This window comes from Octopus bimaculoides, chromosome 5 (assembly GCF_046866305.1).
Source record: "Octopus bimaculoides isolate indiv1 chromosome 5, ASM4686630v1, whole genome shotgun sequence".
Classification (NCBI taxonomy): domain Eukaryota; kingdom Metazoa; phylum Mollusca; class Cephalopoda; order Octopoda; family Octopodidae; genus Octopus; species Octopus bimaculoides.
Genome location: NC_142932.1, coordinates 42797728 through 42823241, shown reverse-complemented (window position 1 = coordinate 42823241; position 25514 = coordinate 42797728). Strand labels below are relative to the sequence as shown.

The 25514-nt window shown below is 32.7% G+C and overlaps 1 protein-coding gene across 11 annotated transcripts in view; it reads right to left on the bottom strand.

Annotated features, from left to right (window-relative positions):
- The window catches only part of LOC106878768 (irregular chiasm C-roughest protein), an 898223-nt gene that overhangs the window by 5333 nt on the left and 867376 nt on the right, over positions 1 to 25514 (bottom strand). For 10 of the 11 annotated variants that reach the window (XR_016241877.1, XR_016241878.1, XM_089352175.1 and 7 more), the window contains one exon: positions 1260 to 1396. Coding sequence is in view for 8 of the 11 variants with exons in the window: in XM_089352175.1 (XP_089208301.1) it covers positions 1260 to 1396 (137 nt within the window). In the remaining 3 variants the exon portion in view is untranslated. Of the gene's footprint in view, positions 1 to 1259; positions 1397 to 18196; positions 18208 to 25514 lie in introns of all 11 variants that reach the window. The other variant, XR_016241876.1, reaches the window with a different exon arrangement.

Genomic DNA, 25514 nt, shown 5'->3' with positions numbered 1-25514 from the left:
GCATATTTGATTATCTTTGAAAATTCTGTAACTTTGAACATATTGTCACGAAAATGTTTAAAAACTGCTAAATCCAGACACAGATTATGGTTGCCATGCGTTATTGCAAAACTTAAGCAAATGTAATTGCTACAATGCTGCAAATATTCAATGTCAAAGTTGTAAAAGTAAAATAATTGAATATTTTCATAACAATAATCAGCTTTGTCTCTCATACTATCATATCAAATGGATTATGATGTCAGAAATCAGAATACTTGACTTGTATGTAGAGTACAAAATAGTTTGGGGAAAAAAACATTTAACATGAAAACTTCTGGGACTTTACCACTTATTTCACACAGAGTAAGGCAAAGTGGAGTACAATGTTAGCACTGTTTTAGAGCCAAGGATGGCAGAGGTAAAGGATATGGACTGCAACCCCTTTCAGTTTTGGTTTTTGCTACAGAAACCCACTTTTTCGACTGCAGAGATTCCGAATCTGCAAAAACATTGGTATTTCAACATTTGAACTTTACCACCCCGCCCAATTTTTCGTTTTTTTATAGAAATTTTTTGGGCGAAATACGTACAAAAATTTTGTGAAATTTCAATTTTTCCCAAAATAAATAATAATAAATAAACACTCCTCCTCTCCTACTAAAATAGCATACGTAAAAAGTATCTAACCAGAAAACTTGAAATTCATAAAAGGAGGTTTCTGTAGAATGTCCCCACCACCACCACCACCAAACAAAAAAAAACTAAAAGGGGGGTGCAGTCCATGTCCTTTACCTCTGCCTAAAGGACGGGTTAGTATTATCGTTTGTTCCTTGATGTTGAGCAGCTGGCAAGGAAAGCCAACGATGAACATGTATTTTTATGTAATTAGCCTTTTTAGTTACTCAGGGAAGCAGATGGCATCACTGAAGAAGTAAACAGTATGGCTAACTACATGTAGTTAATAAAGTAGTTAATAATTTGAAGAGACAGTTTTAGTTTTCCATGGTAACCAGTGTACCAGATTGTACATTTACTTTGTGGTTCTCTCATCACTTCTCCAGCAAACCTTGGCTCACTGATGAGATCTAATGAGGCTAGCATATGAACTTGTCTTCTATAATTAGCAAAATAATTGAATATAACAATTAGTATTGATTAGGATTTCTTTTTCCTCTCTGCATAATTATTTCACATAAACTTAACATAACGTTAAAGTGACATGGAGCATCATGAATTGAATTCAGATAATAAAAGGAAATAATGATGATAATAATTACCTATCAGCAGGACCAGGTACATCAGTTAACCCTGGTCTGGAAACATAGTCATAAGGTTGGGATGTCATACTGCCCTCCCTGTTACTGGGGTCCATATAATAGGGTTCTGTGTAGAGTATATGTGCGTTGTTGTTACTCTGAAAGTGAAACAAAAAGAACTGAATTATTAGCAAAAGCATACTCCTACAGAAAAACGTGTGTGTGTGTGTGCCTGTGTGCACACAAAATACTTATGTAATGAACAAACTGGAATTGAAAAAAATTTAATATATGTTTAACTGTTGATAGTAGTATATATGTATATATATATATATATATATATATATATATATATATATATATATATATATATATATATATATATATATATATATATATATATATATATATATATATATATATGCATGCATATATTATATATGTATGTATATATTATATATGCATGTATATATTATATATGCATGTATATATATATATATATATATATATAATGCATATGTGTATATATGACATCATTTATTTTCTTAGAAAAACAGTCAACACTAATAATTTTTCATGTTTCATTTTCTTCTTTTTGTTTTGTTTTACAAGAAGTGTTAAAATAGGAAGGTTGCAAAACATACAAAACAATGATTTAAAATGCTCACAAAATGGTGAATTAATGGAATAAGCTGATTCAAATACCAAAGAGCAAGATTGACATAATGTATCAATAATGAAACATTTACACAATGTCTTATTTTCACAGGTTTAAAAATGTACAGATATTTGTAAATAAATATTTGTGAGATGAATTAGATTGAATTATGAAAAAATTGGTTAAATGAAAAGGAAGTTCCTCTACAAAACAAATTTATCTATGGTCAATTGTATTAATGGGACTCCTGGTGTTTTGCTGTGTTTCAAAAGACACGTCCAGCTAAGTTAAGGCATGGTTGCCCTTGCATACAGACTTTTCTCCTGCAACCTTCTCAAGCTGAGCATCCCTAATTTTGTGGGTTCCTAGGTGCTGGTCTGACATAAAAAAAACACCTGTACTGGTGCTGCATAAAAGCACCTAGTACGCTCTGTAAAGTAGTTGGTGTTAGGAAGGGCATCCAGTTGAAGAAACCATGCCAAAACAGACATGGAACCTGAACAGCCCTTTAGCTGGTCAGCTCCTGTCAAACTGTCCAGCTGAGAAAGTAGTTGTTAAATGATGATGACGGTGATATTTATATCATTTCATACATAAGTTTCAGGTTTGTATGAGTATAACGGGAAATGCATCCAATACATAAACCTTCTGTTAAAACATTTCAAAATACAGAGGAATTTATAGAAATATTTAAATATATATGGTTAGAGCAGAAAATCAGCTACTAAGGTAGGTGGAGAGATATGTATATAGAGGGTGAAAAAGAAGGATAAGAGAGGCACAGAGAGAGAAAGGTGGGGGGTGATAAAAAGAAGAGAAAGATGTATAAAGTAAGATAGTGAGAAATAGGATGTAGGAGGAAACAGTATTGAAAGAAGATTGTATAGTTGTGTTTGTTTGCATAGAAAATGCAAAGAAATTGGATAAAGTGTAACTGATTGAATAGGTCAAGAATTTTTGTGGGAGAGGAAATAAAGCTGGTGACAGGGTGTGGTTAAGAGTTTTAGTAGTCAATGGAACTGGTAATATAAGGCCTTGAACATAATGAGTGATGTCAAGGTGCTTTGGATTAAATAATAATAATAATAATAATAATAATAATAATAATAATAACGGCAACACCTGCACACACACACATAAAAATTGTGGGGGCTAATGCAGTTTTGCACTTCTTGAAAAATGAATTTTTTTGAAAATATTTTTTCAGATTACTACGTTTAGATGTCGGAGATTATGAATATGCAATTTTTATTTTTTATTTTTAATTTCACCCCCCCCCCCCATATTCTAATTTTGGATATTTATTCAGTCTTTTATGGCATAGAATATAATGCATAAATTTTACACTGTGATTCAATATAAAAATCAGAAAGAAACTATAAAATTAAATAATATTAAACATTACATGCACTAATTTTAGGGAGAGAAACAGAGAAAACAAGCTCATAGTCAATGAGCTTGCTTCTCATTTTTGTTTCAAATTGGTGCTTATAATGTCTAATATATTTATACTGGAAATCTTAGCAATTATTTCATTCAAATTATAAATTCTTTCATAATAAAAAAAAATTCTTTGACATGAAAAGCTTTGTGTATTGACATAATATGCTATGTAAGTGTAAGATATTGTGATTCTGTATGAAAATGAAATATTGTATAAAAGTTGAGATAAGATTTGATGCCAACACAGTGTATAAGGTGAAACAGTGCTATTAAATGGCATATTGTGCAAAGGTGAGATATTCACAAAGGTGAAATCTAGCATGAAAGTGAGGTATTGCATAATTGTAAGTTATTAAAGTGATATGTATGAAGATGACATATTGTATGAAAGTGAGATACAGTACAAACATGGAACATAGAATAAAGACAGTTTGTTTCATTTGATTCCTTACCTCAGATTCATTATATGAGTAGGTATTGTATGAACATTATAAATTGCATAAATGGCAATGACATGTATGTCATCTATGGCAGATATATATATTTCAGAAGTAGTTTACAGTTATCTTTACAAGATAAGTCATATTGGCTTCAATGGTACTGTCATTATCCGTTTCTATTTTACATTTGTTTTGCTGTGTTTGCTTGATTTAGACATGGTTGTGACTTTGGATGTTTAAATGTCTCAAATAAAAATGCATTACAGCTAGATATCATCCCCAAAGCTAACAAAGTAGGTAAGCTGAAGCAAGAATCTTACATCTTTATAATCCTAATAATTCTGTGAAAGTTCTGCTTTTTATAATTTGAAAAAAATAAAATATAAATTTTGACAAGGAGGGGATTGAAACATATCATAGATGACATTTCTAGAAAGTCTGATATCTATTGACCCCACCCCACATCCTGGAAGACTGAAGCATATATCCTATGTAGAGATCAAATAAAACATCCTCAATACATTTCAACAGAATATGTATGAGCAAGAAATATGTCTCATCCACTCACATAACTCACATACACATCAATTGAACGACTTTTACTCCATTGCCTCTCTACCTTGGCAAAAAGGAATTGCTATTTCTAGAGACCAAACTGTTTTATAAATACATAGTTTTTTTTGACTGAAACGTTGGAATAATCAAAATTAGCAAGATAATGCTATCTATCCTCATTGTAAGATTGTAAGAAACACTTAGAAAATTGAAAAAATTCATCCAAGTCATCATCATCACCATCATCATTTAGCATCTGTTTTCTATGCTGGCATGGGTTTGACTGGAACTGGTAAGCCAGAGAGTTGTAACAGGCTCCAGTCTGATTTAGGCTTGGTTTCTACAGCTGGATGCTCTTCCTAGTCATTCCAGGATTGTAGTGTATGCCTTTTACATGTCACCATCATGAGTACTCTTTATGTGACACCGACACTGTCCATGGCTATATTTTCACTTTGCCTGGCAAGTCTTCTCAAGCACAGCAAACGACCATAGGGTCTTGATCATTTGTCATCATCTATGTGAGACTCAACATATGAAGATCATGCTTCACCACCATGTCCCATGTCTTCCTGGGTCTACCTCTTCCACAAGTTCCCTCCATATTTAGGGATTGGCACTTCTTTGCACAGCTGTCCTTATCCATACACATCACACGACCATACTAGCACAGTCTTCTCTCTGGCACACCACATCTGATGCCTCTTACACTTGATTTGTTTCTCTTAAGACGCTTACACTCTGTCATATGTCCACACTGACATTGGACATCCAGCGAAGCATACTGGCTTCATTTCTTTCAAGACTTTACATGTCCTCTGCAATCACAGCCCATGTTTCACTGCTGTATAGCATGGCTATTCACACACAGGCATCATGCAATCTGTCTTTCTCTGAGGGTGAAGCCCTTTATTACCAACAAAACTCTGAACTTTGCCTGGCCTATCCTTATTCTAGCAGCTACACTCTCAGAGCATCCACCTCCATTGCTGACTTGGCGACCCAAATAACAGAAGCTCTCAACTACTTCTAGGTATCCCCCCTGGCATTTCACAGAGTCTATTTTCTGTACATTTCTTGTGTTAATTGTACCTGTTCACCTGCCACACACAAAATCTATTTTCCCTGTTAACCTTCCTCTGATATTGCTGCACCTTTTATGTGTCCATAACTTGCACCAGGTACACCTTATTGAGTTTCTACCTATGCCTTTTCTACATATCAAGTAGGGCTGTTTCTTTTTGAAGGGATTTGTGATTTGTCTGCTTTCCTACTTACTAGGACTTTAGTCTTTGCTGAATTAATTCTAAAGCCCTTGGGTTCTAGACCTTGCTTCCACACCTGAAATTATTTCTCTACTTCTGGTAGTGATTCAGCAATAAGAACAAGACCATCAGCATAGAGGAGCTCCCAGGGGCAGCCCATCTTAAATTCCTTTGTTATTGCCTGGAGGACTACTATGAACAAGAGGTGGCTAAGGACTGATCCTTGGTGAACTCCTACTTGTACAATGAATTCATTGCTATATTTGTTGCCAACCCTCACCTTACTGACTACATACCTGTACATGGGTTGTACAGATCTCATTAACCACTCATCTACCCTTAGTGGTTGGTGCAATAATTTAAAGTAATAACTTAAAACAGGAAAAAATATGAATTGATAATTTAAATTTTCATAGAAACCAACTGAAAAAATATAAAATGTTATTCTGTATCTTGAATGAATGTTTTGCTCAAAGTGTAATCAAAAAACAGTTGAGAAGAATTCTAGACTTCTGACTCTCTATATCAAGCACTGGTGCCATAAAATATATATACTTATCTTATTGTGTAAATAGATGTCCCAAGGGACATATCTGGCTATTTATTGAAGCAATCAAAACTTAAAACGTATATATTTTTTGAAGGAACAAATACTTACACACACACACACAAAGTTACTGGTGTACCTCAGTTAATAAAAATATAGATACTCTGTTTTATATATTATGTTCTGTTTCTCCTATTTGTAAAAAAAAAATTAAATATAATCAACATAAACTTCATTTGAAGTAGTGTTAATGTTTTTTTTATTGATGCGTTTCTTACATTTGTTTCTTAAAGATTTATGAAACATTAAAATTTTAGAAGCTGATGGCCATCAGGTTGTGATATTGTTAATGTCTTCCTGAAGGAAATCTGCTATTTAAAGTGAAGTGGGATTTGCAAAAATATAAATACAAAAAACAGAGAAAGAAAAGTCTACGTAGAAAATTGTCGTTTTTGATATGACATATTTCATATTTTTCTTTTCAAAATTGAATAGATTAATATAGTATATAAATGCAGCTTGTATTTAATTGTTTGTCTTATAAATTTGTCAAGGGAAGAAGTGCAATGCACCTGACCTTTGGAAACCCTCTATAGATCAGGGAGATTACTGTGGCTGATACCCAGGCTGAACATTTGTGCGTCAATGTTTGCAAGAAACGAAAAGAAAAAAATCCTGGGCAGCCAAGGGAAGCTTAGAGTCTGATCCAGGTGCTTTTCAAAAGTGAATTGATTTAAAGACACTTATGGATGAAATAGTGGTGTTAGAATAGAGGAAAGGTTCCACTCAAACTATTAATCCCTTCTTATTGCAAGCAACAAGCAACATGGAAAATATGATGATGACGACGACTGTCATTATCCTGGTTCAGAAAATACTAATGTTATGTTGAGTTGAAAGAGGAGCAGACATTTCATTAGCAATGTAGGCTTAGGGGAATAAGAATTATGAATATAATTTTGTGTGGTTTCTGGAGTGTAAAAATAAGCAGATAGAATTGACTGAATGCACATGTTGAAGTAGTTATGATATAGACTGGTGCTAATGATTATTGAATAAGAAACAATATATTAGTGTAACAAGAGAGAAAGAGAGAGCGAGAGAGAGAGAGAGAGGGAGAGAGAGAGAGAGAGAGAGAGAGAGAGAAAGAGAGAGAGAGAGAGAGAAAGAGAGAGAGAGAGAGAGTGAGAGATGTATTTATGAGTCAAATGGGTTTCTTCTGAACTTAACTATATCTGTAAGAAACTGAAGTTTTGACCATTATCTATATTCTTCATAATGGAAGAGAATTTTTTCTAACTAACCATTGTAGACTGTTGCAGTTTTAAGTAATTATGGCTAAGAGTTGTTTCTTATGTATTGCACCTCCTCAGATGTGACCGGGAAATAGTTGTGACAAAGGGTAATCCTATTTGCTTAAGCTCAAACTTTATATGTGTAGCGCCAACTAATTTTTACCCCATACAATGTATAAAAACAAAACCAGTATCTTTACACTCACCCCCACCCCCACCACACACATGAAATTTCTTTATAATGGAATTGATGAAGAATAAAAAAAAGTTGTAATGAAAAATTCATTATATTGAAATAACCAAACAGATTGTTGCTGTTTAATTCTGTGGATGTCAAATACCCACCTCCTCACATTTTTTTAAAAACATTTCTATGAATTTCTGTTTTTCAACAATGGAGATTATGATTTTGTCCAGATAACTTTGCAGAATTTTAATTTACCCCCAACACCAGTATTTTGTTTATCAAATTTTTAAAACATTTCTTTTCAAATTCAATATTGGGGGGGGGGGGGGGGGAAGGAAATTACAATTCTGTAAACAAATAAACAAATTTTTTTTTAATGAAATTTCAATATTTTTTTGAAATGCTATCTTCTCTCGCCTTTCGGAATACCAACACCACTCAAGCCCTATATCAATGATCTGCATGTTATTAAACTTGTCCACTCATTCGGGCATACATGGATATGTGTTAAACTAGGAGATAAAGTGAAGGAGGCCTCAATGTAGTTACTTTTACATGCTAGAAATAACTGCCAAATCTCTGGAAAAAACTGTTTTACGAAATTAAAAACTTTTAAATCACTCTTCCTCTGACTGTTGGAATGAAGATAAGTGTAACAGTAAATAAAGAACTCGGCGTTTTCACACCATTCTTATGCAAATCAGCAAACCTGTAAGTTCTTTACCGCTACAGACGTAAAAAGGAAGGCAGTAACAATTGATTACATAGACATCAAAGAAGAGGTAATACCAGCCACAGATTGGATAGATGCAAACTCAGCTGCAGGCTCTGATGGATTCCCAACAGTCCTCAAACCATGCAAATGCACTCTTGAACAACCACTGCAGCTCCTTTTCAGAGCTTCCTTGCAAGTGGTAAGCTCTCAGGTGAATTGAAGGAGGGAATAATTTGCCCCCATCTATAAAAGAAAAAGGCAGAGCAGTTGCTAAAAGCCACAGGGCTATCTCTCTGACCTCACACATCAGCAGAGTCATGGAACAAATTGTCTGAAGAGAATTCATTGCATTCATTGAAGAAAATGATTTGCTGATTGACACCCAGCATGGTTTTCAACCAGGTAGAAGCTACGTGACACAAACGCTTACAGCATTATGACAGGATGCTAAAGAAGATGCTCAAAAAATCAAATGTGGATATGATTGATCCTGACTTTGCAAAAGCCTTTGATGAAGTCAACTATGGTATGATATGTCACAAGTTGCATGATCTTGGCTTAGAAAACTTTGAGAGTGGCTACATAACTTTTTAAGAATTAGAAGTCAGGCAGTAGTGACCAATGGATCCACCTCCAAGGAAACATAGTGAGCGGTGTTCCACAGAGCACTGTCTTAGGGCCACTGCTATTCCTAGTGGCTCTCACAGACATGCCCTCAGCTGCTCACCCTTGCTCATTATGCAGATGATAGAAAACCCTGGGAATGTTGAGCTCCTGCAACAGAAGTTGGATGTAATACACAGGTGGGCTGAGAATGATAACATGCAGTTTAATGCTGGAAAATTCCAAACTCTGTGCTACCAGTACATGATGCTGAATGAAATGCAAACAAGATACATTAGTCCAGCAGGGATACTAATTGCTGAATCAAAATCAGTGTGTGACCTGGGCATTGACATGAATAATGATGCATCTTTCCAGATGCATTTTAGTAAATTGGAAATAAAATGCAGGTGGATGGCCAGACAGATCCTTAGAACTTTCAGAATGAGAGAACGAGAAACCATGATGGCCCCCTGGAGGACATTTGTCCTCAACCACTTAGATTACTACTCGCAACTATGGCTACCATACTAAAATTATCAGTGGAACTTGAAGCAATTTAGCAAAAATAAACAAAGATTACCTCAATTCGACATTTCAGTAACTGGGAAAGGCTGAAAAAATTTAGACTACTCACTAGAATGAAGATGAGAAAGACATGCAGTGATATATATCTGTTAAATTCTGGAAGGACGTGTACCAAACCATGACATTGAAAGTTACACAGAATGGAGTGCCACTGCATAGTACCAAAGATCCTAATACTACTATTGGGATACAGGACAAGATACTACAACAGCTTGGATTTCAAGGGCCCACAGCTTTTCAATATCCTCTAAAAAAGCCTGAGAGACCTACATGGGGTGCATGTAGGTGTTTTCAAAACAAAATGATCTCCTCCTGTTAAGAATTCCAGGTAAAAATAATTTGTGGTAGGAAGCATAGATGAGGGTAGAAACATCAAACTCCCTCATTCATCAAATGTCACTCATCAAAGGAGGTCCCAAGAAGTGAAAATGAGCTGAAACTAGTAGAAGATAAAAGATAATAAAAATTTGGGATGTGGTGGATTAATTTAAAATTTGGAGAAGTTTTTCGTCCAAACTCATAATCTCTGTTTCTGAAAACATAGAATTCCAGAGAAATATTTATAAAAAAAAAAAGTCGGGAGGTGGGTATTTGATATATCTACCCTTTATACTTTACATATTCATTAAAAATATGCAAATTGCTTTGTTCATAGTCAGTGGTGGGCATGGTACTGCAAATTTGCTAACAGCTAATTAGCAAAGCTAACTTTTTGGTTATCTGTGCTTACCACTGATCATAGTAGAAGGAAATTTTCTAATTTTCCATCTGTGACCATTAGTAAAAATAAAAAGCATTCCAACCATGACTATCCCATGTATCTATTGGAATAAGAAGTTTTCTGTCTAATTTTCCAGTAGTAACCATCCTATCTTTTTGGTGATGGATTAAATTTCGTTTTCCCACATTAGTTCCTTTCCAGGGTTTCATCATTCCTGAAAGAGAAACCCCTCCTTGAACTCCTTTCACTACTGTCTATCACTGGCCAGTTGTGGCCATATAGGTCCCAGGTAATGGGTGAGATTATCTCTGTCTTTGGTCAGCTTCTTAATCTTGTCCATTGTCTTTGTATCCATTCCATCACACTGATTGTCCACCTGTTGTCTTTCTATCACAAAATGTGGCAAGCCCATCTATATTTTTTCTCCTTGATGGTCCTTATGATGTCATTGACTCCTGTGTGCTTTCGTATCCAAACATTAATTTTCTGTCTCACATTAATAAGAATGAAAATTTCAACTGTGATCATCCTGTCTATTTTTTCAAATTATTATTTCAATTCAATGGTGATAAGAGAAACAAAATCAATAAGAGACCAAAAATGAATCAAAATTAAAGCTAATAGAATTTATGAAGAGTCCCCTAAAGGCTATTGTATTTAACTATATGCAGTCCTTCAATTTGGCATTTTTTGAAGCACCTGATAGCTCTCTATCTGATACCTAGTTAATGGGACCATTAAAATTTGTACATTTTTTAGTGCATGAGCACAGAGCAAATTAAATTGAAATGATTTGTTTTGATTTAATTTTATGAAATTTCTATTTTTGATTGTAAATTAGAAAAACTATCAGATGAACACACATAAACACCTTTGTATTTTGTGCCTACCTCTGACACAGCTGTATGTTAATATGGTGTTTGACCTCTTAGTAATTCCATTGTTCCTGCTCTAGCTGAACTATGTGTATGTATGTATGTATGTATGTATGTATGTATGTATGTATGCATGTATGGATGGATGGTTAATGTGCATGTATGCATGCATACCTGACTTGACAAAACTGTTATCTTAAAAGTATTTGTTTTTCATTGTAACAAGAACTTTTTAGTGCTTGGGGGTTTAATTTTGTTTCATTGTACTTAGGTATATGTTGTAATGAATGTTGTTATAATGAGACTCATTTACTTTTGTTCCAATAGCATTATTGCTGGAGATTGAACAAAAATGGTTAGAATGAAAAATTCATTATATTGATATTTATTATAATGGAATTTCACTTGTGTATTTGTGTGTACATGTATGTAATTTTCTTCCAATTATAAAGTGTACATTTCTCAAATAAGACTTAATTTTAATATATACACAAAAAATATAAATATTTTTTTTGGCTATTTCAATTGAAGAAGAGATTTATTATTGTTTGAAATATATCTACAGCTATGTTTCCATGCCAGTTCTGCATAGTCAGATATATTTCATAAATTGCTAGAGCAAAATACTTTACAGCTGAATGCCTTTCCTAATTCCTTTCACTAAATTCATTTGATAACTATTCTTGTTATTATGGAAACCCATGGGAATCTGAAGCTGTTTGCAAAATATATTCCGAGAAAATACTCACAAAAGATACTGAAAAAAAAAAAAAAAAAAATTGTGACAGTCAAAACTACCCAAGAGAGCATGTCAAAATATCTGTAGCATAATCCTGAGAATGGCATATTAAAAAAAAAAAAATGTAATGTAAAACGAATTCAAATAACTTGGGTACATTCTTTTACATAACTCCCACAAGAATGCTTTTTGATTATCTGAGCCAATGCAAAAATGAATAGAAGGAAGCCTAGATAAAATACTCCTTGGCAGAAGAATGAATTTCCCCAAATCAACTTTTGTTTGTTCAGTTCCAGATGTAGCAACTAAAACTAAATCTAGGAAAAAAAAAAAATGTGTTTGCAAGTACTTTGTGAAGAAAAACCATAAATGGGAAATTCCAGTGGGGGAAATATTTCTTCCAAGATTAACACGTATTTTAAGACTCATCTCTTGAAAAAAAAGAAAAAAAAAAAGCTTAATTGTATAAGTAAAAAAAAAGCAAAAAAAAGCACCATACTAGAATATTATCTGTCCCAACAACATATGAGACATTTGTCAAAGACATTTTAAGACAAGCAATGTTATTCTTTTTAAAAGTGAATATTTCTCATTCAAAGAAGGCTCTCTTTGTTTTGAAGAATTTTTAAAAGCAAATTTTCAAGGATTTTGCTGATATAAAAGCAAAATTCTCTTCAGTTACAATGTGAAATATCTGATGTTTGAAATCTATATTGTGAATCCTATTTTCTCTACTTCCAGATGTTAATGTTTAGCCTCAGATTAATTTTGATCCATCTGATCAAAGGAAATTCAGCCATGGCTGTCCTGTCTTTTTGTATATTTTAAACAACATTGTATTCTTCTTTTAGAAGGTATGATTTGAGTGAGATTTGGATGTTATTTCTTGTAGGTCAATGACCACACAGAAAAGCTCTCTCAATAGGGAACAAATGTTTGTCCAAAAGTTCCCCAACACTCAGTTAATTTAGTTGAGGGCTTAGAACTGTGTCTTATCTAAGACTGAGTGGTGATGAAGAAGAGAAATGAGTATTGCACAAAACTAAGTGACACAGTATGATCATCACAATAGATATTATCATGAAGTTGACTATTATCATAACTCACTTGTCATAGGATACTTAAACAAAGGTAGATTCACTGGAAAAATAAAATGAACCTAAGGCAAAAAGAGATGATGTTTAACACCATTTCTTTTTAAAAGTTAATATCTAAAAAAAACAGTACATAAGCTTGAAAACGGCAATAATTTCTAAAACATTTTATGGTTTTATAGAAACTGTTGATTAGAAATATATTCAACAACCGTGTGCTTAATTGAATCTTCTATGGAAGATACAATATCATAATTATTCATTCAATAAAGAAATAGTCTACTTTATTTACACACTATCACTGACAAGAGTATGTAGATTGGAGATGATAAGACAGCACAAGATTTTTTGTATTACATCATTACATTTTATTGTTGGCTTCAAGTTTCATTGTAACCAAACTTAATTTTGCCTTTTATTCCACTAGAGTTGATAAAATAATTCTCAGTAATAATATACTAGTATACATTTCGCTAACTTATACTAAACCTTTTACAATGATCGGTCTCATCCACACCCTAGTTTTCCTTGTCCACTCTTTCCACTTTACATTGCATGACTGACAGAAATAAAGTGTTATCTTCATCAAAGTGGCTTTTGTTCCCTTTCTTTGATTATTTTATAATCTGTCACTGATTCAACCAAACAGTTTTACTCAAACTTCCATTAGATTATTTTTCGATTAATGGAGGGTGGGGAGAGTTAGTGTATATTTTGGAATATAAAGGTTAGAGTACCTGTCTTTATAGTCAGATACCCTTTCTACTCTAATCGATTGATTATGAAGCAGGAAGTGTGACTGCTCCACCTCCACCCATTTTTTGTTCAATCAAGCAAAGATGAAGCAGCTCATTGCCTTGCTCAGGCACGGTACTGGATAAATAGTAGCCATATGATCAGCTGTGTAGGAATATATTTCTAAGATTGCTCTGAAATAATCTAAAGATTCCACTTTCTCCAGATAAAATTGTTTTAGAGAAAGTCTAGAACTACATTCTTATCCAGAATTACATCTTGAAAAAGAAAACATTGTTCAAACCTTATATTGTATAAAAATCCTTGAGAGAAGCATAGAAATAACATTCCTTGCATTTCCTTATAAATATAAAGTTTTACAGTTATTTCAGAAATCAATATTTGATACCATGTATGCACAGGTATAAGAAATCACTACTGGCAGTTAGTTTCTCAGCTGGAAAATCAGCTTTAACTCTAAGGAGTTCAGTCAATCAAACAACATGTAACAACATACCTAGGGCAGGTGTGGTTTACAGCAGGAGGCAATAGGAGTTCCATATTATTCATGAATACATTATTGGTTAGCATCAGGTTAGCACCAATGGAATAGATCTATGATGAAAGATGCCCTAGCATTGGCTATAGTATCTCTCTTTTTTTCAAGACATAAAGTGTATCTAGAACTACATTACTTAATATGTGCTTCTTTTTTAAAGACAGAAGGGTGTGATTTGAGGGAGATCTGGTTGCTATTTCAAGCTTGTTGAGCAACAATGTTGCCTGTTGTAGGTTCATAATTCTTGTATATTTTGTTGTGATGCATTGTTGAGTTAGATCTTACCAGACATGTCACTATGGTCTGTCAAGAAAATAATTCTAATTAAGTGGATAATTAACGAACTTTGAACATTTGTTACTCAGATAAAGAGTAGTTGAGCCCATAGCCCTTTCTAGCAGGTTCAAAAGGGGAATGCAGTTTATGCTTAAGTTTCAGGTTAGGTGTTTATGTAAAGGGGAGAGAGAGAGAGAGAGAGAGAGAGAGAGAGAGAGAGTTGTGTTATATATATTAATGCACATGTATTTGCCTTATTAAAGTATTCATATAGAACTACTGATATACATAACAATTGACAATATAAAATGGCATAATAAAGAACTATTAATATCACAAAGCTATTTGTATACAAGTATTAATATGATAAAGAGTAGATCATATAGAATAAATGATATACTATAGACATTCTCAATATCATATTGTGTACATATTAGTAAAGAGTGAGAATCAGTACATTGAGTCAGAAATGACCTGCTGTATTAAAGTCTACTTGAATTATCTTCTTTTGTGTTGCTGTTGACTTTGCATTTTCGATTTTCAGAGAACAGTGAAGTGCCAGATTAAGTACTGGTGGGGTTTGAAAAAAAAAGAAACGATAAAATACCTTGAAGGTAGTGTTCCAACAGGGCCGCAATCCAATGGTTGAAACCATTAGAAGAACAGAGACATTTATTGCTAGCTATTGATATAGAATGTGTGTAGTAAGTTGATAGGAATGACACAGAGCCAGACAAAGCATCTTACAGATATTTAGTTCCATAATTCTACATTTGGAGTTTCTATTTCATTATCCCTTTAGAGTGACAAGTTTTTCATCCCTCCTCACTCTCTGTTCTAAAATTACTGAACTATGTAACAGTAATATTCTGGGATGATTCAATTGGTTAAGTGACCCCTCTTTTACAAAACTTATCTTAGGCTTTGTAATAGAAAATGATTAGCAATTTTTCATTTATTTTTCTTTCAAAATAACTTTTCAGGGCTTTTTTTTCAGTGGTGGAAAAGAGAGAGTAAGCTGACTTTAGACTGGAAACCTGGCCCAAATGTATGCAACAGAATCAGCTTTGCTGGAGATTCCCAAGGGCCGAGTAGTTAAACAAACTAAACCTATCACCTAAGAGCAGGCTTCTACACAATTTCCCTCTACAAATTTTGCACACAAGACTTTCATTGACCTGAGGCTTTGGTACAAGACACTTGCCCAAGGTGCCATACCGTAGGATAAACCATGAAATCACGTCATTGCAAAGTGAACTTCTTCATACAACCACGCCTACTGCAACACAAAAGTAAAAATAGACAACAGACAACGTATACGTATATAATATATGCATGTGCGTGTGTGTGTGTGTGCGTGTGCATGTGTGTGTGTGTGAGTGAAATAATATACTACAACAAATTATTTTCCTCTTCTTTTTTTTTTTCTTTTTGCATTACAAAATACACAATACAGAAAGGAAAAAGAAGAAAAAAAAAGTGACTTTTAATAAAAGAAAATTAAAATCACGAAAATAACGGTGAAAATTTGCAGTGATTTATCAAAATACAAAACAGAAAATGTGCAGACTTAATATATATATAATCAAAGAATTGTTTGTCAACCCTTAAACTTCTCCTTCTTTCTGTAAGTTCTATACTGAATGGGAATGGTATTAGTTTATAAGAATTTTCTATTTTATTATATTTTTAAAAGAAAATAATTTGCATGGAGGATATAGAAAATATAAATGAAAATATTTAGACATCTAATTTTGAAAATTATTAATTTAGCAAAATAAAATCTAAGACTAAAGACAACTGCAATTAGTGTGTAATTAATAAGTCACTTTTAAATTGTAATCACTTCAATGATGTAAGAAAGAAAAAAGAAATTAAAGATTTTAAAATTGGCATTATGGAATGTAAAAATAAAGGAAAAAAATCTTTAAAAATATAATGATATTAATATTTAATTTAATTTAATCTAAACAATTCTCTTGTTGTCTATGTATGTATATATATATATATATATAATTTTGTTTAAAAGAGTTCCAACACTGTCTGTTTTTTATGTTTTATTTATATTCCTGCAGAACCAATGTGGGGTATAGAATATGGAATATACAATATATAATATAATATACAATATATAATATAAAATAAAATAAAATAAAAATGGATGGCACCATGAAAGAAAGTATTGAATGTAGATGAAATATTGAGTGTTCAATATAAAGGATCAAATATATAAATATAAAAATATAAATATATAAAGGCGACTCGAGTTTCAGGGCTATTTCCCTTCGTCATGGCCGGTATGACAGACTTCTGTTAAAGTCTGTCATACTGGCCATGACGAAGGGAAATAGCCCTGAAACTCGAGTCGCCTTTATATATTTATATTTTTATATTTATATATTTGATCCTTTATATTGAACACTCAATATTTCATCTACATTCAATACTTTCTTTCATGGTGCCATCCATTTTTATTTTATTTTATTTTATATTATATATTGTATATTATATTATATATTGTATATTCCATATTCCATACCCCACATTGGTTCTGCAGGAATATAAATAAAACATAAAAAACAGACAGTGTTGGAACTCTTTTGAACAAAATAATATATTCCTCTATACAATCATACAAAAAAAACACCTTTTTGTACTTATTTTTACTCGCATATATATATATATATATATATATATATATATATATATATATATATATATATATGTACTAGGACATCTAACCCGCTAGAAATAGCAGCAAAAGGCTACATACCACAAAAAGTAGGGATAATTTCGAAAGGGAATGAAAAATAAAAACATTTACCAATCTATATTCTGTACCATGGTTTCAAGTCAATTTTAGTATGATAAAAATTAAAAATTTTTATCTTACTAAAATTGACTTGAAACCATGGTACAGAATATAGATTGGTAAATGTTTTTATTTTTCATTCCCTTTCGAAATTATCCTTACTTTTTGTGGTATGTAGCCTTTTGCTGCTATTTCTAGCGGGTTAGATGTCCTATTACAGGCATCTCTGTATTTTAAATGAATAATACATAGTCTATTGACTGTTTTTTACTCTTGCTAGACCACTGGTGGTAAATAAAATTTCAAAATTTTTTTTGCTACCCTGTATTTTATATATATATGTATATATATATATATATATATATATATATATATATATATATATATGTATGTATGTATATGCATTTATATCTGTGTGTGTGTGTGTGTGTGTGTGTGTGTGTGTGTGTATACTATTGCTAGTAAACCAAACTTTTAATATTGTAATTTTAATTATTTTCACATTCAGACTATATTCTAAAATTTACTAACCTAAAATGTATGTGCCCAAATTATTTCAATATATAAGACTACATTCACTTATTCACACACACACATGCAAATGTGTGTGTGTGTGTGTGTGTGTATACACCCCCCACACACATATAAAATGATAATTAATGGAAGTGTTACAGGAAAGGTTAAGTCATTATTAGAAATATTTGTTGTTTTGGTCATTATTCTTTTTTCACTCCCAATAGGAAAATAAACCCCAACAAGCTGGTTATTGCTTTTTCCATGCAGTATAAAATAACATTGAAGCTGGGTAGAAGTAAGAGGGTAGACAAGTCCATTTATGCAATAGAAATTACCTGGAACATTTCTTTTCAAATGTCCATAAATACGTCCCGTATGGGATTGCATGAAAACAGAAAAAAAGTATTGATTTTCATTGTTAAACTTTGACCAACATACACAGAAGGACCAATTGCAGTGAATGTTGTTCCTTAATGTTTAAAGTTTGTTCATTTTTTTTTTTTTTTTTTCATTTCTTCAAGGTTGAAAATTAGGGCAAATAAAGGAAATAAAAATAATTAAATTTTTGTTTCTCCTGATGATGTGTGTGTGTAGATTTTCAATCTGTGGCATACAAAGAATGAAAAATTTGGGGAATTTTTTTTCTATTTTTCTTTCTTTCTTTTTCTTTTATTTTTTTCTTGATATCAAGAAAATTTTATTTTGTAGAACAGTACAAAATGTATTTTTTATGTTATGCTGAATATTTTGAAATCTTACAAAATAAATAAATGAATAAATAAATAACACAAAGAAAAGTGACTCAGTAGCTTTGAGGAATATGATTTGGGCAATTTTCTCTTAAATGCTAATAATGTTTTCTGTTTCACTTACTTTTTTTTAAAAATCTATCTCGGGAATTGGAATTAATTTATTGAATGGTGGTTGCATTATGCGTAATCTTTTAAGCACTCTCAAGATATTTGGTTCAAATTCTAATTAATTTCATTTAAATCTTTACTTGTCTTTATTTTGCTACACATTTTGAATATTGAATGTTATACATTCACTTGTCTTATAGATATTTATGACATAAATAGAATGTCTTTGACAGTGAAACAATGAAAAATATGGCTATGAACTTAAATGGAATAAAGAAACACAATTACATTTAAAAAAGCTTGGCAATAATCTTACATAGAACATATTTACAACATATTTAATATAGAATGTCAGCTATAGCAGTTAGTTATATTCAAAAAAATATTTTTCACCCTCATGGCACTTTTGAGACAAGTCTCATGACATATTTGAGTACTCATAATCTTCTGGATTATTGAGACACTAAATGAAGATTTCTTCTGGACAACTTAACTTAGTGGAGACTCACCTATCTAATAAGTGATACCCATAACGAAAGGTGATTCAAACTCAACAATTTAAGTCACTGGAATACTTATTAACTATGCAGTGATTTTGTAGCCTATAGAAGTAAGCATTACATCCAAAAGGTGCCTATTTACAACCAGGTGAACTAAGTTATTTGAAAGTTAAGTGTAGTTCTGGTGACTGGAATGCAAACTATGAACCCTTGCTTGGGAATACAAACTGTGTTAAAAGCAAACTGTTAACACCTATAATGAGGAGCAAGCAGCTTTCAATACTGCCAACATTGGTTCATGGTGCACCTCTGCTGTTACATTAGTGCGGAATCAAGAGTAAAACTTTGGATGACCATCTGAGAAACTTTCACATTACATAACTTACCAGCTTTGGATTAGCAAATTCCATGACAAACACAGAATTCTGTGACACCATTAAGGATAGGATGCCTTTGTGATATAAATCTCTGTCAGAAAATATTTTGAGGAGAAAGTGGAATTTACATTCATACTATGATAGTCTATAAACTTAGCAAGTACAAAGAATCATAGTGCTGCATGGTGCATCTACTTGCAGATAGCTGTTAAAACTAATTACAATCATATTCAAATCAACAAAAACATCATTAACATCATTAATTACTATTAATTATCACATGGACTTACATATGAAAATGGCTAATGTAGCTATTACATCGATAGACTACAAGAGAGCAATAATATTTCAAAAGTGAAAATTTAAATCCCTCTCTTGAGTTTCTTGCAACATATGATCATTGGGTGAATCAGGCATTCTAGGAAATTCTATAAAACAAGAAAAACATAACTGATTGTGTCATGAAACAATGCACCAGTCTACCACAAGAATCACTCAAAGAAGTGAGCAAAGTCCAAATGACCAAAACAACTGATAAAGATTTATTGATATTCATTATCACCACATTCAAATTTGAAATCACACACACATACACACAACTAATTTAAAGGTGAGCAAACTCTACTTTATGCATTGAGTATTTTCCATTAATTTGTATGTACAAATTTATGTGTACACATGTGCAAAAACGTGAATGCATGTGTGTTTGTGTGTGTGTGTGTGTGTGATCTGTGTGTGTGTGCATGCATACATGCGTGTGTGTATGTGTGTGTGGTGTGCAAAATCATATCTAAAATACAAGTCTCACAACAACAGACAATAAATAAAACTAATTTTATATATTATCTTAGTATAATCTAAAATGCAACTATCACAACATTAAATGTTTCATTTAAAGATGAGTTTTGTCTGATTAACAAATATCTAATGCAACCATTAGAATAATAGACTACTTACCTACATACTGGGCCCATGCACACACACACACACACACACACACACACACACACACAACTGTAATGTAACTACTTCATTCATAAAGTACTTACTTTTGACATTGATCTTATACCTGGAATAACACCATTTATTTTTATCAGTTACACACACACACACAACACACACATATATGTAAACTTTCTATGTAAATAAATGGAATGTGTAATATTTGAACAGGAATTTAATGGTTTTCATAAAGTGAAAGTAATATAACTTATTTTCCATTTACAACTTTGAACTACATACATTTTAATCATGTATAAGCAATAAAGGCAGTGGTAGGGACCAGTGGTGTTATCAGTTGATCTCTCTCTCTCTCTCTCTCTCTCTCTGATATATATATATATATATATATATATATATATATATATATATATATATATATATATATATATAAATTTATATAAATAAGGATAAGATCGATATTTAAATTCCGATTTTATCAAGTGGCCAGCATGAGAATAAAAACCATCAAAGGTAATAATTATTTTAAATTATAATTTAAGGTATCTAAGAGATACCACCATGCTTGAAATAGCAGTCAAAACTTGACTCTAAAACCACATTAAATATTCATACAGCACCAGGAGAGAAGACGAAGAGACAAAATAAACTAGCAAAAATTACTGGATAATTCCAGATCCCGGATTTTTGGCTCTGCATAAGAAATGCTTTGCCTCATCAGTGGAACATACACAGAAAAGCACATAAATACAAATATATATATATATTCGAGCGAGATCGTTGCCAGTGCTGCCAAACTGGCTCCTGTGCAGGTGGCACGTAAAATACACCATTTTGAGCGTGGCCCGTTGCCAGTACCGCCTGACTGGCCTTCGTGCCGGTGGCACATAAAAGCACCCACTACACTCTCGGAGTGGTTGGCGTTAGGAAGGGCATCCAGCTGTAGAAACTCTGCCAAATCAGATTGGAGCCTGGTGTAGCCATCTGGTTTGCCAGTCCTCAGTCAAATTGTCCAACCCATGCTAGCATGGAAAGCAGACGTTAAACGATGATGATGATATATATATACACAACATACGATATACTTACATACACGAATGTATACATACATATATATGCACGTATGCACATGACCAGTTTATACATAAATTTATATATATATATATATATATATATATATATATATATATATATATGTATATAAATTTATATATTTATTTAGTCATTATATTTACTGCAGTGATATTCTGACCATATCGCACAAGGAGTTTTTGGCGGGCAATTTAAACTGGCTGTGTGCATACGTGCATATATATGTATACGTTTGTGTATGTAAGTATATTGTATATTGTGTATATATATATATATATATTTGTATTTATGTGTTTTTCTGAGTATATTCCACTGATGAGGCAAAGCATTTCTTATGCAGAGCCAGAAATCCGGGATCTGGAATTATCCAGTAATTTTTATAACCAGTTTATTTTTTCTCTTTGTTTTCTCTCCTGGTGCTGCATGAACATTTAATGTGGTTTTAGAGTCACGATTTGACTGCTATTTCCAGCGTGGTGGTGTCTCTTAGATACCCTAAATTATAATTTTATACACACACACACATGTATGTATATCTATCTGTCTATTTTCTAATTGACACCACTATCGCTCATGACCTATATATGTATATATGTATATACACAGACAGATAAATATACATATTTCTGCACACACATTGACAATTCAACTGAGTATTGGATCTTTTATTAAATGATTTTTTTCATATTTCCTTATTAGCCCATGGTGTTTTAGTTTAAAGCAATAACATTCTAAATCCTTGAGATCTTCTTGGTCTCATCTGAATCAAGGAAATACAAAAATATCACTAATTTAAAATTGATAATACAATTCTATATTAAAGAGATGAGGAATTATGTACATTATTTACATTTGATGGATATTTGTCCTCATCTTGCTTTTTGTTAACAACAACAAACAAAAGTTTGTTTAAATCTCTCATGTCTCTTGCACCGCATTGCTTATGTCTGAATCATGCCCTCCCCGCTTCTCTATCTCATTTCACCATTGTGCTAATGTGACTATGGATGGTGGTGGATCTTCGCTGTTTGCTGTACAGTACTTCTAGTGTAGTGAAAGATACCATTACACCTGTGTGACCGTTTCATAAACTCTCCATCCCCTCTCTCTCATCTGTTAGCCTCACTCTCATGCCCAACTCAAGGCTTATACATAAAGGGGTTCATTAGATATACATGCATCTCATGCACTCTACCTATACCCCCTTGCTGGTTGTTTACTATCAGCATCCATCACTCACTGTTACCATTTATCCACCTCTTGTTGTTTATCATGCCCTTACTTAAATCCTTTCTGATACTGGTATTTAATTAAAATGCACTCCCTTTACTCTTCTTTCAGATACAACACTCACCCAAGTGCTGGTACCATGAAAAACATGTAACGAGTATATTCTGTGAAGTGGTTGACATCAGGAAGGGCATCCAACCATGTAAATTAAAGCCAAAAATGAAACTTAGGAGAACAGCAACGACTCATTCAACTCATGTCAGTATGGAACACACACACACACACACACACATCACTGCGTGGCACCTTGGGTAAGTGTCTTCTACTATAGCCTTGTGAGTGGATTTGGTAGATGGAAACTGAAAGAAGTGTATTATATATATATATATATATATATATATAGATAGATAGATAGATAAATAGTTATGGTTATCTCTGCAGAAAATTCTGAAACCATGGTCTACAGATAACCTAGGTATTTATATAATTTTCACTAGTCTCACCCGCCTGTTTTTGCTTCCCTGAATTTTCTTTGAGAAATTTTAAGTGATCTTCTTCTAGCACATTAGCAGTCCACTTAGTGGTCTCTTTTACACACACACACACACACACACATATATATATATATGTATGTACATGTATATGTTTGTCCCCCACCATCACTTGACAACAAATGTTGATGTGTTTATGTCCCTGTAACTTAGTAGTTCAGCTAAAGAGACTGATAGAGTAAGTACTAGGCTTACAAAGAATAAGCCTTGGGGTTGATTTGTTTCAATAAAGGTCGGCACAGTCATATGACTGAAACAAGTAAAAGAATAAATATATATATATATATATATATATATATATATATATATATATATATATATATATATATATATAAATTGGACTAAAATTAAATGTACTTTAAGATTGTAGATAGAATTCAAAAAGTTAGTGTTTCAAATCTTGGGTGTTCCCCGTCTTGTTTATTTCATAATTCCAACATAATCGTTGAGGAACGGAAAACAAACTGGCTACCTTTTTCAATATTCTTGAAGCTGTAGCAACATAAAACTTATGCAATATTTAAGTGGTGCTGTAATTTGCAGCTGGGCAACATAGAAAAAAAAGTAAGGCTTGTGAAATGTTTTTTGAAAGCTACAGAATTAAACTTTTCCTTCTGTTTGTTTTTTAATAATTTTGAGAATATGTTGCTGAGTAGACTGCTTATGTATTTTAATTTTCAGTATAATCATGATTTTGGTTGGGTTTTAGCAGGAATATTATGACAGGAGTTTGGTTGAGACTTTTATTCAGATATGAAGACTTTTATTATAAGCAGTCATAAGTAGATTGTTGGTATTAAATTTCTCCACATTTCTTAATTCTTTTTTTTTTATTTCCAAAATTGGACATTTGTCTGTTGTCAATTCAATATTTTTTTACACCTCAATGCCTTATACTTTGCTAATTGTTCATTTATATAAAATAAAATTGGAACTTATTGTTGGCAAAGTACTCAAACTGACGATTATCCAAAAGTAGAAGTACGGTGACAGCAATAAAGTTTGAACTCACGACCATGTGGTCTGTTGTTCTGATTATATAATAAAGAGAAAGTTATTGCAAGATAGCGAATAAGATGGCATGATGATACTGGGGGCCATGTACCTAATTCTTCCTTATGCAGTGGAGATTGGCATGTCATGGAAGAAAGACTTGGCAGAATTCTTAGCTTGCCAGGTAAAATGCTTAGTGGCATTTGGTCTGTTTTTACATCCTAAGTTCAAATTCTACTGAGGTTGACTTTGAGTTTCCTCCTTTTGAGGTTGATAAATTAAGTACCAGTAAAACACTGGGGTCTATGTTATCAACTAGTCCCTTCCCCACAAAATGTCAGGCCTTGTGCCTTTAGTAGAGAGGATTATTATTATTATTGCTGTTGTTGTTGTTAAGCTACTTTATGCTACTTTAATTAACAGGGATTTTATCTTGAGGTTTGAAGACAACAAGTCTCCTAAAATCACAAGAATCTTCCTTAGGATTCTTGCAGAATATAGGATGGTACTTTTCTGCAGATCAACAATGTGAGTTTCAATTCCATTCTCTTTCAGTCTCCTTAGTATACAACACTCAGCCAAGAGGTGATTGATACTTTCGTCTCCTTTCCTACATATTTTTCATTTGCTATCTGACTGAGTTTTGTCAATCTTTGCCTTTATCAGATTTGTCTTTGAGTGGCTATAATTAGTATTTTGGTCTCTCGCTTCAAGCTCCAATATATCAGCCACAGCCAACACATAGCTTTAATGATATTCCCTTCAATTCATTTTCTTGCAAGCACCTTCTTCATTCTCTTCTTGTACTCTTGTTTAGTGATTTTCTCTCTCATTTCTCCTCCCATTATTCTATTGTCTTCCAACACTCCTAGGTATTTATATCTGTCATTCCCTAGTGATCTAATGATGTCTTGTGATAATTTTATGCCATCAGAGTTTACCTTCCAGCCTATCTTCAAAATTAACTCTGCACACTTATTTATCCCGACTGTATTCCCTCCTCCTTCTCCTCATCGCCGCTGCCACCACCACCACCACCACCACCACCACCATCACCATCATCATGGTCATCATCATCATTCATGGTGTG